This window comes from Saccopteryx leptura, chromosome 5, assembly GCF_036850995.1.
Source record: "Saccopteryx leptura isolate mSacLep1 chromosome 5, mSacLep1_pri_phased_curated, whole genome shotgun sequence".
Lineage (NCBI taxonomy): Eukaryota > Metazoa > Chordata > Mammalia > Chiroptera > Emballonuridae > Saccopteryx > Saccopteryx leptura.
Window position 1 is genome coordinate 182,904,119 of NC_089507.1, and position 17,994 is coordinate 182,922,112.

Below are 17,994 nucleotides of genomic sequence, written 5' to 3' on the forward strand. Positions count from 1 at the left end.
GAATAGGAGAAAGGCAGATTACTTAATAAAAAATGGGCAACAGTTGGACAGACACTCCCCCCAAATGACTTACCAGATGGTCAATGAGCATGTGCAGAGATGCTCAACAGCATTATTCATTGGAGTAAGGCAGTTGGAACCCCGGTAGAAATCGCTGTATAGCTTTGAGAATTGCTAAGATGAGAAAGACCACGGTGCAGAGTGTGGGTAAGAGTATGCAGCAGTGGGCTCTCTCACTCACTGCTGGAGGGGGTTGTCCCTTAGTGAAACCACTTTGGAAAACTATTCAATAATTTCAAGTATAACCAGACACTTTCATACCATATGACCCAGCATTTTTACTACTAGGAATATGACCACTACATGTGCTCTTTAGAGAACTTACAGGAAAGTGTTGATAGTAGCACAGTCCTTAATGGCTGAAAACTGAATACTAACCAAAAGCCCAATAACAAGAGACTGAACATGTAAATGATGGAATGTTCACGTGATGGGATTCTCTAGAGCAGCAGTTCTCAACCTGTGGGTCGCGACCCCGGCGGGGTCACCTAAAGCCATCGGAAAATACATAATGCATATCAGGTATTTACATTCCGAATCATAACTGTAGCAAAATTACAGTTATGAAGTAGCCACCAAAATTATTTTTTGGTTTGGGGTCACTGCAACATGAGGAACTGTATTGCGGGGTCACGGCATTAGAAAGGTTAAGAACCACTGCTCTAGAGCCACAGAATGAGCACACTGTTGCTACACGTAACAACATGGATAGATCCCACACACATGAGGTAGAGCACTGCAGGTTGTTCATGCTGTATGACACCATGTAAGTGAAGTTCAAAAATTAGAAAAACTAAACCAAGCTGTTAGAAGTCAGTCAACCTTTATAGGGGTGTGAGGGACAATTGAAGGGGAGCATGGGGGGTTCCTGGGGTGCTGGGCATGTTCTGTTTCTCCATCTGGGTGGTGGGTACAGTGTGTGGAGATGTTGAAAATTCACTGAGTTCACTTACAATTGCATTTCACTGTGTATTCTACTTTAATACTAAGTTTCTAACGTGCTTTATAGACAGATGCTGGTTCTTAATTTTTTATGCTTGCTGTGGCAATATAAATTTAAATTAAGAAGGGGATTTGCATGTATAAAATAGGAATTTTGTGGCATATTGTGAACCTATATTTTGGGAGAAAGGTTGTTAATTCCTTCTTGATAATGCTTCGTTGGACTCTCAATTTGTCTGCACCTCAAGGTGAGGAAGGAAGGAAATGTGAATTGCATCAACACCAGCAGTGACGTCGCTTAGCATTCATTCAACCTGAGCAGTGCTGACTGGTCAGGTTCTTACCAGATTATGGTCCTTTTTGCCTCCGAGTCTAAAATTAAAGTTTATCTTTTTTATTATGATTTTTATATCACCAAGAAGAAAAGCACAAGAAAAATAACTACGAAACTCTTAATACCTGGCTAAAACAAATCCTCCACCTTTATTCTTTAGGAGACAAGGGGTAAAGATTTGAAAAGACGTCCTCTTTTTCCAGGTGCTGTTTTCATTTGCAGGAGCAGTTGAAGAAAAGGCACTGTGGAATGTTGAAAGAATCTTAGCGATGGTCTAAGAACTAATGTACAAAATATTCCCGTATGTGCAAGTTGAGTTTCCCAATTCTCATCTCAACACAAAAATAAGTTCCAGTATAAAAAAGGGACAAAAAAACCCTTGTGTTTTAAAAATAAAAATTGTAAAACACCATCTGGCAAAGAGTCTAATATTTTCTGAGACAAAAAATAGAGGCTCATGTCTGTTCTTTTTTGAATTCCCATCATCCTGCCTTCTCATTTGACCGAGTGGAACCTTCTCTGATCTGTTTAAGGTCACACAGTGGCAAAGGAGGGCAGGGCCAACCATCTTTTCACCCGTCCGTGATGGACACTCCAAATAATCAATTAATAATGGCCCAGAGGTCACAGGTGTGGTACTAATGCGTCTTTTGTAAAATATGTATTTCAGCTCGCTACCCTTGAATTTCCTCCAAAGAAACTATTTGGAAACAAGGATGAACGTGTGATTGCTGAGAGGCGGAGTCATTTAGAGGTAACAAAATGAAGCTTTTCTTTCTCTGTGTGTAGGGAATGTGCCATCTGATTGCCCACAGTGAATTATTTCTGTTAGGCATTATTACCTTGTTCATGAGTGTGAAGGTGCTGCTCCGTTACCTCAGAAGATGGCAGCAGCAGATTATAAAGTAATGATATCAGTTTATTTAGAGTATAAGCCCTTATCCCCCTGTGGTCTAGCAGAACTTTTTTCTGGTTTTTAAGGAGATGCTTTTTATTTTAAGGCTTAGGAAGCAGGTTGTGGGTGAGAACTAAATATTCACCATAGACAGATGGTATATAATACAGGATAAGAGTATGAAGTTTGCTGCAAAAGAAACCCCCCCCCCCAAAAAAAAAAATCCTTGATCTAATTAACTGAAGATAGTATTGCATCGTTTCTTTTTCAGAATAGTTGGAAGCAAAAGACACATACCTATTTTGGTTGTGGTTAGGTTTTGTTTGGTTTATTTTAGTTTAGTCTTCTGAGCCAGCTACATGTAGAACGTTGATTGAAGACAACTTGTTTTTGCGACGGCCTCACTGCCAATACACATTGTGAGTTGTTTTCTCTAGGATGTATTTCTTTTCAGGATAGAGTTGCTTACTTGGTTGAGATCCGATGCTAATATGCTCAGTCTGTGCAGAGGCCCGGTCACAGATAGCCCTGGGCTGTTGGCTGTTGTGAGCCATTGAGGCAAGACAGGGTAAGGTGACAGTAACTCACTATGATGTGGCAGCAAGCTTTCAGGAGCCTGATCATAGTTAAAGTCCTCTTTGCTATTTTAAGAGATATAATAGCATAACCTATTGCAGAGAAAATCAAATAAGAGCAGGCCTCAGACTGTCCTCTCTGAATTGTGAAATGCTACATAAAAATTAGGTTTTATTCTCATTCCCAGTGACGGCCAGTTAGAAATGGTTGCCCAAGGGGTCCATCTAATGCCAGTGAACCAAGGATTAGGGAAACTCCAGAGGCTGCAGATTCCAATGAGAGCAGGGGGGAAGTGGGTCATGGAGAAACTGAAGACTAGGAGAGAGCAGTCCATGAGGACTTCAGAGGTCAGGTCCTCGGTGCAGGGCTGCTCTGGGGGAGATGCAGTTCAGGCTGTGGCCACGCCTCCAGCCAGGCATTGGCAGAAAGCCGCAGAGTTACACATCTGAAGAGGTCCAGACACTGCTGACACTGAGCTCCGGAGGGGTCAGTGCAGACTTCTAAAACCCATCCTGTGAGATGGCATGACTCTGTTATCCAACTGAAGAATTTGCCTTCAAGGGAAAGATGGTCATGGTGAGCCTGCTCAATCAAGTTTTCTTAAAGGTTTGACTGTAGCATACAAGAAATTTAAAAATAACAGTAGAACTAGTGCCAGTTTTCTTCACCTAACCCTTGCCTGCCTCAGTGAAACATGGAGAATGATTATATTTAAAAACAAATTTATAAACAACAGAACACAGACTGTGGTCATTCCTAGCTATCAGGGTTCTAGTGCAATGTGCATGGCGCCCACTGAGCCACCAGACAGGGCGCTCTCTGTGCTCTGCATCTGTGAGCACGGCTTTTGGTGTCTTTTGTCTTTCTGTCCCAGCTTCCAGAGTCAGAGCAAAGTTCAGGGCCGTCTTTCATGCCTGGTGCCTTGTTTGTTCTTTCTGTATCTCCTACTTAATCACTAAGCCATCGCCTGTTGATGAACAGAGTTCGACATTGATGTCTCTGCCAAGGCAGGGATCCCTGTGTTGCTTGTGACTGTTATATACCCAAAGCATTAGCCTTTATAGAAGGAATTCCACACCTCGTGGAAATAGACAGTGGCCTTTTAAATTAAGTGTACTTCATCTAGTGTTGATGGTTAAACCTTAGAATATTTGGGATTTTATTTTTTTATCAAGGAGAAAGCATAATTCACCTTCGCTTTAATGAAAAACTAATCTGAAATTCTTGGGCTAATTTCCTGCCACAATTATCATTTACTCTTTTTTTTTTTAACCTAACATCGGAAATCACTGTGTCAGTGCATTTTTTTGTGAAAATTAACAAAATTACTTTCTTTGAACTTCCTATTCAATTTAATTCAATGTACATTTCATTACTAATAGATACTGAAGACCGTACTAGGCATTGTATGGAATATAAATGAGACATTGCCTTCCCTCTAAGAACATGTGTTTAAATTCCTATATGGCATTATCTAGAGCAGGGGTCTCAAACTCAACTCAGCATGTGGGCCGCAGAGCAAGATCACAGCCGTTCGGCGGGCCGCGCTAGGTCTACAAAAGGCAACTGTTACGCAACACTTTTCTCACTGCAGTTGAAAACAAAAAAACATCAGTACAACAAGCACAATCGTACATGCAGTTTACTCAGTGTCACAAAACGACCAGAAACTGTAGTTCACATCACAACTGCTGTTAACTAAGCTAATATCTAGCTAGGATGCTAGAGAAATGAAAAATACAAGTAGGGCCCTAGGCTTACTTAATTTTATCCAAAATAGTTTGAACTTCGTGGATTAGTCTGCGGGCCACACAAAATTGTTCGGCGGGCCGCGAGTTTGAGACCCCTGATCTAGAGGTAAAACTTCGTACACACGCACACATATGGAAAGCTGGTTACCGAGGACACATCTGCACAGTGCACGCTAGCGTGCACAGAATGTGCTCAACAGGAGTGATCTGACGGTCATTAAGACCCAGAGGGCTGGCCCTGTAAACCCCCTCGTCTTCAGTCAGCTGTGTAAAGCAGTGTTTTTAGCAAGCGCTCAGTTGTTTTAATCTCCCTTGCTATTAAAGTATTTTCAAGGTTTTGACCTTGTGTTTGAGATAATCACCAGAAAGTATAAAATATTTTCACATTAAAGGCACATACCACGTTTGCATTTTCCAAGTTAAAGAAATTAAATTGATGATGATTTGTAAAAATGATGGGTAGTAGCAAAGATTTCCAGCTGTCATGAAGTACCCTAGAGATTAATTTTCTCATCTTAGAGAGAGGAATATTAGTGGTGTGTGTGGCAGCGGTGGGGGTGGTGGGGTGGGGACCCAAACAATGAACATACTGCACTGTAAGAGGCCACTGTAAGAACGTGATGGGAAATGAAGGATTATAAACCGGGCCTCCACCTCCATTATTGCTAAACTTGTGTCAGCTTCGCCCAAAGTTACTGGGCCAACTTTATACCTGGAGCCGGTTCTCCCAGAATCTGACCTGTTACTGGTTTGCAGCTCAGGCTCAAATAAAAGATTCATGCCATAGAATGAATAGGAAACACAGGTTTCTAATGTGGACAGCCTTCCTGTCACTGTGGGCAGACCCTGCCATCGGGAAGACAGAGGATTGTGACAGCAACGGTCCCCAGGTGTGACATCCCTCTTGTCACCCAGAGAACAGCCCGGGAAACAAAGGCTGCCGGTGAGGCAGTGGAGGTAACAGGACGAGACTAGATCAGCCTCTCCCTGGTGAATTCTTCTGACTGTATCTGAAGCCAGAGGCCCTCACTGTGGATGAGGCTGAGACACAGGCGCTGCCATTGCATGTGACAGTGGTGGCACACTGGCCATGTCACTGCTCCCACTTACCACTCCCGACTCACGCCCACTAGGTGTTCACGGAGTGCCAGGCCTGAGCACAGTGGGCCATGACCGTGTCCCTGGCCCGTCCTGACTAGCTTGTGAGGTGAGTCCTATTATCTCCATGTTAGGGGTAGGAAGTTAAGCCTTGAGGAGGATAAGGAAGCTCACATTGCTAGTAATTGGCAACACCTCGGTTTGACTGGGGTGTCGTTTAGAGTAGGCCCCTTCTCTTGGTAATCAGCATGCTCTAAGTTTGATGTGAGGTTGGGTCTTCCTGTAAAGACATGTTATTTCTTTTGAAGAAACATCGTCGTCCTGCATTATCACCACAGTGTTAACCAGAACCCAGTGCCTGGTTATTCTTCAATGCCACTTCATTCATTCCCGGTCACCAGGCACCTGTTCTGTGCCAAGCAGAGTTCTAGAACTGAAGAAGCCAGAGCTGCCCAGTGGCCCTTCTCGTCTTCTAACTGACCATGGTGGGAGGGGTGGCCTTTCATTAGAATCTTAGTGCTTTTTGATTAAAGAAACATGTTCGTTGTAATTGTTGATTTCTAAATATTCACTACCTACCTGGCTTATCAGAGGTTCTGAATATCAATTGCTTATGGCTTTGTTTATTTTATTGCATATTTTAATGCTTGGTGTCACATTATATGCAAATTATCTTCCTAGCTGCATCTCTGAACCTGAGAAATTTCTAAGAAGCTTTGTTAAAAGTCCCGGAGCACACAGCAAGCCTGGGTCACTTGTTCCTTTCTCCCCATTTGCATCTTATGAGCTTAAGCATTAATGAAAAGGCTAAAACCTAAAGTGGGAGCTCCGCATGTGGGCCTGGGAGCAGATCATTCTGGGTTGGAATCCCAGCTCTGATGCTGTGCAATTATGTACTGTCACTGCTTCAGTTCCCTTGTAAAATGAGGACCCACCTTCCTGGAGTTGACTAGAGGATTGGGAGAGATCATGTACACCACATGGCATCTCTAAAGGGGGAGGTGGTACCAGTGAGGGTGGTGGTGGGGGGTTGAGGAGGATAACAGCAGTGAGGGAGCTTGAAGACCCACGGGAGGGCATCACATGTAACAACAGGAGTTTCTCAGTTGGGAACCTCTCTTTCTGAGGACAAAGACACTAACATTATGTGAGTATTCTTATTCCTGCTGATTTCTGGAAGGTTGCTCTAATACTAAGCTTTTATCTGTAAAATTGTAATCTGAAAGTAGAAATGCTTTTTGATAGTCTTGGCAAGGCGGAGCTTTTGTCCGTGTGGCAGAGATGAGAGGCAGAGGGTCGTTAGGAAGTGAGTACAGCCCTCTACGTTTGTGCAGTGTCAGTGACAGTGGGTAGTTCTCGGCCTGTACCCCAGGTCATTGACTGCAAGGGTGTCCACTGTGGAGTCCCCAGCTCCCCTGAGCTTCTGCCTGGGGAAACAGGAGTGTCCGTACTGTTCAGCAAACATTCCCAGAAGTACACCTGTTTTAAAACAAAGTTAGATTGATTGACTCGCAGCACTAAGGGAGAACCATAGCACAGGAAGCATGGGACATATCAGCAAGAGGGCGAGACAAAGAATTTATGATAGGATTCGGGCTTGTTTTAGTGATTTTGGAAAGAATGCAAGGAAGTGGGGCTTTGCCGTGGACTGGACGCTGGGCAGATTCTGTGATTGGGCTTTTTAATAATTCTTATCTAAAGGCAAGAAGAACAGAGTGAAGTTAAAACTATGGTTGACTAAAAAATAAAAAAGTAGCCGTCAGCACATTAGCTAGAATAGGGGGATTTTTTATCATATTTGTGGTGTATGCACGTTCGTGTTTTTGTCTGTGTTCAGACTTCATTTTCCAGAGCTGCCTTGTCTGGTGTCGGTGTTGTTTGCGGTTGTTTGAGGTTGGCAGGAACACACACAGCTGGCTGTGAGCACAGGACCTCCCAGCTGCTTGTCTTCGTTTTCTTGCAGTAAGGGGACACCCAGCTTATAGGTGTCATTCTTTATAATGGGAACCATGAAGTAAATGAAGAGTTGTTTTCAAAATAAAGTCTTGATAGTTCAAATGCCTTATCTGCCAAATCCTGGTATAGTGAGGCTGTCGGTATTGACATATCTCTAACATCCCCTCCCACCCCCATTGCAGGAGCCATTTTTCTGGCTTGGGTGCCTGTAACACGCACCATCTAGCTATTCTGACTACCAGGAAAGTGTCTCATTCTACTTTAGCAAGGTAATTTCAAACCCTTAAATGTTCAACAATGGAATAATTTGGTTTAGATGTTTTATAGGTTGAACCCTTTCAATTTCAAAGATAATTCCAGGGTTTTTTTCCATTCATTTGGCTGTATGAAAGATATCTAGCAATTCTATGCTTAATTTAACATTTTTCTACTCTCTGCTGATACCACAAAATGGATAATAGTAGAACCATTATCAAACAGGCAGAGATTTAAGAAATACCCAACAGAAAGAAACGTTTTCTTCCTCACTTATGTTTTTTATTCTGGTTTTCTAGTTGTATTAGCGGGGAGTAGTCCCTATTCCCGATGTCAGTGACAAAGCATTTTTGAAGTGAGCACGTGACTGCAGATGTGCCAGAGGAGACTGCGTTGGAGTGTGGGGGCTGTTGCACCTAGATGCTTCATGGAGTCAGAGTTGCTGAAAATGCTGACATCTTGGGGCTAAATTCGGGAGAGAGATAGGAAACTCGGTGTGGTATTGAAACAATGCGGAAGGTTCTAGAATGACACCTGAGTTTGAAATCCAGCCCTGTGATACACCAGTGTCTGTAAGACCTTAGAAAGTTGCTTCTCTCCCTAAACATCAGCTTCTTATTAAATGGGAGAAATGATTTCTCCTTCACAGAATTATGGGAATTACATGCGAAAGGATATATACTATGCCGGAAGTAGGTAGTGCTGTGAAGGGACAGAGGGAAGTGTGGGAAAGAATGAACTCCACAGGCAAATAAAAATTCTTACAGGTCAGTGTCAGGTGGTGCCGTATAATCACATCAAAGACTGAATCTCCAGCTGAAGGGAAAGTCCCACTTTGGGTTTTTTTTTGTTTTGGGGTTTGTTTTTTTTGCATTTTTCCGAAGCTGGAAACGGGGAGGCAATCAGACTCCCATATGTGCCCAACCGGGATCCACCCGGCACGCCCACCAGGGGGTGATGCTCTGCCCATCTAGGGCATTGCTCTGTTGTGACCAGAGCCACTCTAGCGCCTGGGGCAGAGGCCATGGAGCCATCCTCAGCGCCCGGGCCATCTTTGCTCCAATGGAGCCTTGGCTGCGGGAGGGGAAGAGAGAGAGAGAGTGGAAAGAGAAGGGGAGGGGTGGAGAAGCAGATGGGCACTTCTCCTGTGTGCCCTGGCCGGGAATCGAACCCGGGACTCCTGCATGCCAGGCCAACGCTCTACCACTGAGCCAACGGGCCAGGGCCCCACTTTGATTTTCACGAGAAGTTGTTAGTTCAAGAAGACACCAAAATTAAAACAAATTCTTCCAAGGAGAGTAACAATGCCCAAACCCAGGTGGAGGCCTGGAGGGTAAGGGAAGCACCCACCTACGTTCCTAAAACACTTTCACTCTCAGCCATTTTTCTCCTCTTTGTTCTAAGTGGCATCCTCCGTGGGTGATGGCTGTCAACTCGGGGACTCAGCACCCACAAAAGTGGGAAAATTGTTCTCCGTCATTGTGCTCCCAGTCTAAAACTCGAAGCCAGCAACCAGCATCTCCATTACTGTGTTGATTGTAATTGAAGTCAGCTGAAACATCTCTGCGCTTGGGCACCTCCCTCTGCTCAGAGGGCTCCTCAGAGAGACCCGCCCCACGCGGGAGCGCCCTGCCCCGTGGCTCCCCACCAGATGCCCCTGTGGGTTCTCGGTCACAGCACTTTAGCAGTGGTTGGAGGGATATTTTTGTTTGTTTCTTGGTTGGTTGGTTTTGTTTTTTAAGTGTTTTCCACTTGACTAAAAGATAAGCCTATGAGGACAGGTATTTCAGCTGTCTTGTTCACCTCTGTTTCTTCAGTGCCTAGAACAGTATCTAGACCTTAATAGATCTAATAAATGTTTGTTGAGTGACAAGTTCAAGCTGTGTTGAATATCAAGTAGCACATATTTGTTCTGACAAAAAGGAAAATTTTTAAATGAGAGCATGTGCTTGTACTTGGGTTTGAATGCCAGCAGCTCCGTCACTTTGAAGTATGCCACTGAGCTTCGTTATCACCCATGCAAAACGGGGGAAGAGCTGACTTTCAGAGGTGTTGAGGGGATCAAATGACAATGGCATTAAAAGCAACTAATAGAAGGTACAGCCCATAACACATCCTCAATTGATACTTAGGTGCTAGGTGCATAGCAAACGAAAGAAATGATATGGCAGTTGCCATATAGTGATGTAGAATTGGCTTTTAAAATTAAATATTTAAAGTCCTACTTAATGCAGTCAGTCAAGAAAAGGAAATAAAATCTATACTGATTGATAAAGAAGAACTGAAATTGTCTTGTTATAGATGGCATGATTGTCTATTTAGAAAATACAAACTAATTGACAAAGAGAAACTTGCTGGACCTCATAAGCAATTATGGCAAGATTGCAGGATACAAGGTTAATACTCATTGTCAATCACTTTATATCAGCAATAAACAAGTGGAATTTGAAATTGAAAACACACTACCATTTAGTATTAGAACCCTTAAAAATTAAATAAGTTAAATCTAGCCAAATATCTAAGATCTATATGAGAAAAACTGTTAAGACACTGTTAAAAGCCTGAGCCAGCAGTGGTGCAGTGGATAGAGTGTCAGACTGGGACGCAGAGGACCCAGGCTCAAAACTCTGAGGTCGCTGGCTTGAGCACGGGCTCACCAGGTTGAGCGCAGGGTCGCTGGCTTGAGCGAGGGGTCATAGACATGACCCCGTGGTCACTAGCTTGAGCCAGAGGTTGCTGGATTGAGCAAGGGGTCACTCCCTCTGCTGTAGCCTCCCGGTTAAGGCACATATGAGAAAGCAATCAATGAACAACTAACGTGCCGCAACAAAGAATTGATGCTTCTCATCTCTCTCCTGTCTGTCTGTCTGTCTCTCTGTGTCAAAAACAAAACAAAATCCTCCATAAAAAAGTAGAACTAAACAAATGAAGAAACCTGTTCATAAATAAGAAGACTCAATATTGTCAAGGTGTCAGTTCTTTCCAACTTAATCTAGAGATTCATTGCAATTCCAGTCAAAAATCTCAGCAACATATTTTTGTGAATACGGACAAACTGACTCTAAAGTTTATCTAGAAAGGCAAGATTCCCAGAAGAGCCAGTAGAGTATTAAAGAACAAAGTTGGAAAACTGACACTACCTAATTTTAAGACTAACTATAAAGCTATAGTAATCTAGACAGAGTGTTATTGTTGAACAGACAAATCAATGGAACAGAATAGGGAGCCCAGAAATAGAACCACATAGATACAGTCAACTGATCTTTGACAGGACTAAAGGCAATACAATGGAGCAAAGATAATCTTTTCAACAAGTGGTACTTGAATAACCAGACATCCACATGCCAAAAAAAAAAAAAAAAGGAATGAATCTAGACACAGACTTCACACACTTCACAAAAAGGAACTCAAAATGGATTATAGACCTAAACATAAAATGCAAAACTATAAAACTAGAAGAAACAGGAGAAAACCTAATGACCTTGGGTATGGTGATGACTTTTTGGTAAAATTTTAATGCTATGGCCCATAAAAAAAATAACTGATAAGCTTGACTTCAGTAAAATTGAAAATGTCTGCTCTACAAAAAAGAATGACAGGACAGAGAGAAGGCTAGACCAGCCACAGTCTGGGAAAAAATATTTGCAAAAGACACATCTGATGAAGGATTCTTTTCCAGAATATACAATGATCTTTAAAATCTCAACAATAAGAAAAAAAAAAAACAGTATAAAAATGGGCAAAAGACCTGAATAGATACCTCACCAAAGAAGATGCACAGATGGAAAATGAGCATACACAAGGATACTCATTAACATCCTATATCATTAGGGAAGTGCAAGTTAAAACAACAGTGAGATGCTTCTCCACACATTAGAGTGACCAAAATCCAAAACTCTTAAGGACATCATATGCTGGTGAGGATGTGAAGCAACAGGAATGCGCCTTCATTGCTGGTGGGAATGCAAAATGGTTAGGCCACTTTGGAAGTTTCTTTCTCTCTTTTTTTACTTTTATTTTATTCATTTTAGAGAGGGGAGAGAAAGAAGGAAGGAGGAGCAGGAAGCATCAACTCCCACATGTGCCTTGCCCGGGCAAGCCCAGGGTTTCGAACCAGCAAACTCAGCATTCCAGGTCAACGCTTTACCCACTGCGCCACCACAGGCCAGGCAAATTGTCTTACAAAACTAAATACACTCTTACCATGCAATTTAGCACTTACACTTTTTGATATTTACCCAAATGAGTTGAAAACATGTCCACACAAAAACCTGCACATGGGAACTGTGGACTTTGGGGTGGGTGATATGAATGTATCACTGTTGGCTCACGGATTACAACAAACACTCTGGTGTCAGATGTTCATAGTGAAGGTAGGCGTATATGTGGAAAGTTCCTGTACCTTCCTCTCAATTTCTCTGGGAACCTGTCACTCCTCTTAAAAATACTCTATAAAAATCACTTAAAAGTATCATGCAGTCATCATGCATTTATAATCTCCTTCTTGCTCCTTGTTTCTCTTTATTCCACTTACAATTTGTCCTCTCTGTATTCTCTTATTTTCCTTTGCCCCTTTATTCTGTGCTGAATGGAAGGGAGGGAGGGAAGGAGGGAGGGGGGAAGGAAGGGAGGGAGGGAGGGAGGGAGGAAGGAAGGAAGGAAGGTGAGTGAGTGGATTTGACACTATTACCTATTTTTCTTGATAGTGACACTTACCTATTTTTTCTTGATAGTATTAGGTTAAACTATTAAAAGGAAGGTAATCATCTTCTAAATCTATATGTAATTTTTATGTATATTTCTCCCTTTCTAGAGCATATAATAATTTATATTTCATTAAGAGTGGCTCAGTCATTACTCTGAAATTTGATAGTCACCATTTTATCTATCTTTACCACATTTTATTCACTTTTTATTTCCAAACTTGAGACAGATGTTGTCTGTCTGTATGAATCAGTGTTTTTCAGAATCTTCAAATTAATGAGCTGTTCACTCAGCACACTCCCTTTTACAAATTAAAACATTTCAATGCAGAAACCAAAAAGAAATCTTTAAGCAGGGAGGCAGAGAGACAGACTCCCATGTGCGTCCCGACTGGGATCCATCCAGCAAGCCCACTAGCGGGTGATGCTCTGCCCATCTGGGGCCACTGCTTCACTGCTCAGCAACCGAGCCACTTCAGCGCCTGTGGCAAGGTCATGGAGGCATCCCCAGCAGCCATGGCTGCAGTAGGAAAAAGGAGAAAGAGAGAGAAGGGGTAGGGCGAGAGATGGAGAAGCAGATGGTCTCCTCTCTTGTGTGCCCTGACCAGGAATTGAACCTGTGGCTTCCACACGCCGGGCCAGTGTTCCACCACTGAGCCAACCAGCCAAGGCCCAAAAAGAAATCTCTTATAATCACATGTAACCATAAAATAGGTTAGGGGCTAGGTGGAATGCTGATATAATTGACAAACTGCTCAAAAGATTGTTTTCCCCTGTTATTTTCATATATTAACAAAGACTTCCCCACATTGATGTTTAATTTAGAGGACGACCTTCATGTTTGTCTATCTTCTAGATCACCGAGAATGTTCTAAGTGGCCTATTATATAACATCTAATTAAACTGTCAGTATAATGTATAAAATTTTTTTCAAGGCTCACTTAAATCTCAATATAAGTTGCCCCTTCCCCTGCCACTGAACTTCATACTGCACTGAAACTAAATTTCTTTTCATTCTTTGTTAGACAGAAGAGTTGAAATGATCTTCTGTCAAGTTAGTAGGAAGAGCCAGAAGGGCTTGAACACATTAATTTTAGCTTCAAAGTATGGTTAGAATTTCCTGTGGAGAAGAGAGAATATCTTTTCAGGGCATGGCCCCGGTTCTCCATGCTGAGTGACCCTCTTTGGCAATTCTTTGCAGCCCATTCTGGCTCAAAAGAGAAATTGCCTTTACCTGAGTCTGTTGAATTGGTTAATACCTGGTGTTGAAAGAATTCTTAGACTCAAAGAACACAATCTTATGTTAGCAATGCAAATTGTAATTGTGTAATTGTATCTGCTACACAAAAGGTTATACAACCATCTCCAGTTTCTGAACTACAGTGCATTAATTTTAAAGGAACTTTGAGATATCATAATATAGAAGTCAGTGACCATATCTTCCTTTTTCTCGTTATTTCTTATGACTGTATATGAAACCAGAATAGATGATGGAATAAATTCCATTGAATCCCCCACATCACCCAGCTTTAACATTTACTCAGCTTATAACCAATTTCTTCTCATTTATACACACACACAAGATAATTTTAAACCAAATACCAGATCTCGTATTATTCTATCCATAAACATTTTAAGGATCTATCTCTTAAAAAGCAAAACTTTATTTTTTTTAAACATACCACAACGCCATTATTATCACACACACACATACACACACACATCCCCCAAATTAACTAATCTCTCAATATAAACAAATAATCTATGAGTGTTCAGTCCACACCAATTTTTTTTATTATTTTTTCAATAGAAGTACTTGAATTAACCCCAAATTATATCCACACGTGGCATTGGTTGGTTGATATGTCTCTAAAGAGTGTTATAATCTATAGGTTTCTCTCCTTTTTCTCTTAGCTTCTGTTTGTTGATGAAATATGTCATTATCTATTGGATTCTTATATTTTGGATTTGCTAATTCCATCCCCATGGTGTCGTTCACCACGCTCCCCTCATCTTGCGTTTTCTGAAAACCAGTAGTTAGATTGAGAGGCTCACTTGAGTTTTGTTTTCTTTTGTTTGCTTGTTTGTTTGTTTGTTTTGGCGAAGACACTGGGTAGGTTGTGCTATCCTTCCCATCGAATTTCAGAGGAAACGTGATGTCTGGTGATCTCTCTTGTAGTCCTCGCTGTCTTTATTAAAGCAATCCAGTGACTATGACAGTCACTATTCATGCATAGGACTACTTCCCATGCTTGGATTAAGCCTGTCCCACATGTGTCAGTCAAAGAGCTCAAGCTCAGAATTCTGTCGGAACAGAGACAATTAGTAATTACACACCACTGTCCTAACTACACAAATGGTCATGAACTGCATTTGAGGTAAGCGGAAGACATGATTCCCAAAGCAGTAATTCCCAAACCTGTCTGGCCAACCTTTGAAGTTATCTTGAGTGTTTTTTTGAAAAATCTAGATGCTCAAACCTTGATCCAGTGCATTCTAATTCAGCAGGGCCAGGGTGGGAGCCAGGCATGTGAAAGAACAGATGGCTGAGGCAGTAAACAGGGAAGGAACAGCCAGATCCTGAAGCTGTCTCCATGACTTTGGACGCGATTCAGAGCACAGTGAGGAGCCAATGGAGTTTTAAGCAGAGGCATGGAGGGATGAGATTGTACTGCTGTAGAGAGACTGGGTGGGAGACAGAGAAGGGGGAGGTGGGAAGGGCTGCGACCAGGCTGCCTTCACATAAGGTATGACTGTGGCCTGAAAGAGGATGTGAGGGCAGTTGGGGTGGAGGAAAGTGAGTGGATTAGAGAGAAGAGGTAGAGTCAGCATGGCTTGTCGCTCAACTGAATAGCAGCTAGGAGTAGTGATGAAGTTAGTACAGATACCCAAGACCCTGACATTCATCTTAACAAGACAGTGAAGTCTGCTGTTAAGTATAGTTGTGAATTTTGCATTTCTACATGTAACCCATGATATTAAATAGTGCTTTTTTTTTTAACACTTCATTTATTTAGGGTTTGTAAACTGTATTAGGCTTTTCTAGAGAAATAGAACCAAGAGACTGTGAGTATGTAAAGAAATGATAAGGAATTGGCTCACATGATTATACAGGCTGAGAAGTCCCAAAATCTGCTGTTGTCAAGCTGGAGACCAGATATGTGGTTCTAATCCAAGTCCAAAGGCCTAAGAACAGGAGAAGTGATACTATAAGTTCCAGTCTGAAAGCCATCAGTCTTGAGACCCAAGAAAAGACAATATTTCCATTCAGGTCCCAAAGCAGAAAAGCAAAGCTGTCAGTAAGGAGGAGCTCCCTTTTACTAAGGCCTTCAACTGATTGAAAGGGGCCCACCCACATTAGGTAGAGCAATCTGCTTTAGTCAGTCTGTTGACTCAAATGTTAATCTCATCCAAAACTACTCTTGTAGGCACACCAGAATAATGTTTGAGAAAATATCTAGGCATCCTGTGGCCCAGACAAGTTGACACATAAAATTAACCACGATAGAAGCCTTTTCTATTTACCACAGATAGAGTGACAGTGGTGATTTTTCCATTTGTTGGGCTTTTGATATTCTAATATCAAGCTCAATTACAGCCCAACCTCATGAGCTGTCCTAGCTTTTAAACGGTAACATCTGTCCTTTCCCCAGCTCCTGTATTCATTTACATAGTGTCTGGGGCTTGACAAATACATAACAGAGATTCTCCAACTCTTTCCTACTTGGAAATAGCATCAGATAAAGGTCACACAGCACAGCTCAAGCTGGGAGACTTCAGAGCTCTGCATGCCCTATATATGGAGTTGGTATAGAACATTGTTTATTTCCTTGATTACTTTTAAAAGAAAAATGAAGTGGAGTCTGAACACTGCCGTGTTAACAGGTGGAGGGTTGTTTCTCCTCTCCTACTAGATGCAGGAAGGCACCTCTGTTTGTCTTCTTCTATTAGATGTCTCATTGCCCCGTCAGGGAGCAGGTCTCACCAGGGGCGTAGACAGGGGCATGCAGCGGGTGCTGCAGTGCTGCCCGTACCTGGAGGTGGCTTGCCTGCCTTGTTCAGAGACAGATGTTAGCTTCAAGTCACTATTGACCTTACTGTTTACTCTGCTTAATTAAATCCCATTTTAATATTTTCTCATTCTGCCACCTCCTGCATCTCACATCCCTGCTGCGGCACAACGGGGGTGGGAAGGAAAGGTCTTTCAGATTGAAGTACCTAATTAGCTCCCAGGCCCCTGGGGAAGTGTCAGATGGAAGTACAAGTAGAAGGGAAAGAAAATAGCCCCACTTGAGATGCGGTGATTGATGGTAGAAAAAACCTTGACCATGTGCAGATGATGGGCACGTTATTAGAATGGTTTTGGAATTTGTGACCATGTTGAATCATGTTTACAATAGTGGCGTATCTCGGTCATTAATTTCTACTAGCATTTCTGTTCATTCAGTTATAGTTGCTCATTTCTGCCAGAGCCTGCTATCCCGCCCTCATGTGCACATGTCCTGGGGAAAGATATAGGATTGGCCCACCAGGAAAGTTCTTAGTCCCTTCCCGTAACTGTCAGGTGGCCAGCTTGTCATTTAGAGCCCCTGGATTGCATTGTAGTAAATCCAGACACAATCTTGTAAAATACTTATGGGAAGAGGTGCTATAACAATACATATTAATTATAAAATAAGATTAAGCATGCTATAATAATATATAATTATATAGATTTAATTTCTATAGATAATATATAAATAAAATGATAGGTATAATTATAAATATAGTTATGTTATATAGTTTAACATATAGATTATAGCTGTGTAGGTTATGGATATGGAGATGTCAATTATAGATGTCATTCAATGTTATATATAACTGTACAGATATATAATTATTATGTAATAGAACAAAATAAAAATCCACTCTTGTGAAAACATAAAACACAGGAGACCCTTGGAATGCCTGCAGCTTCGCTCAGTCCCTGAGTCCCTGGCGACCCAGCACTGGCCACCACTCTGGCTGCTCTCTCCGGAGATGCCACAGTCGGGAGATGCCACAGAGCACAGGGTGGGTGTTCACTAACACAGCAGGCAAAGTCGGGAGCTGTTTGGTAGCGTTCTATCTTCTGTATGCCCTGCAGTCATTTTGCTGGTGGTAATTCTCTGAGACCCAGTGCATGAGCCACATTGGCCTGAATTCTTACTGCCTAAGGCTGTAATAAAACTTGCATCTTAAGTTCTTTAAAAATGCTTATTGATCCTTAGGAAAATAATGAGTAAGCTTGTTGTGAATCAGAAAATCCTCATCAGGCAATTGGATGCTAAAGACACAGGTAGAACACTGGGGAGGAAACAGCCAGAGCCCAGGTGGAAGCCCTTCATCCCCCCTCCCTCATTACATGGCTTTCCAGGGCGGCGCCCCCATACCACTGAAGCCAGG

General features: G+C 42.2%; 1 protein-coding gene across 2 annotated transcripts in view; it reads left to right on the forward strand.

Annotated features, from left to right (window-relative positions):
- Positions 1-17,994, forward strand: part of KIF16B (kinesin family member 16B) — a 354,538-nt gene that overhangs the window by 309,898 nt on the left and 26,646 nt on the right. For both annotated transcript variants that reach the window (XM_066387104.1, XM_066387105.1), the window contains one exon: positions 2,007-2,090. In XM_066387104.1, coding sequence (XP_066243201.1) covers positions 2,007-2,090 — 84 coding nt within the window. The remainder of the gene's footprint in view (positions 1-2,006; positions 2,091-17,994) is intronic.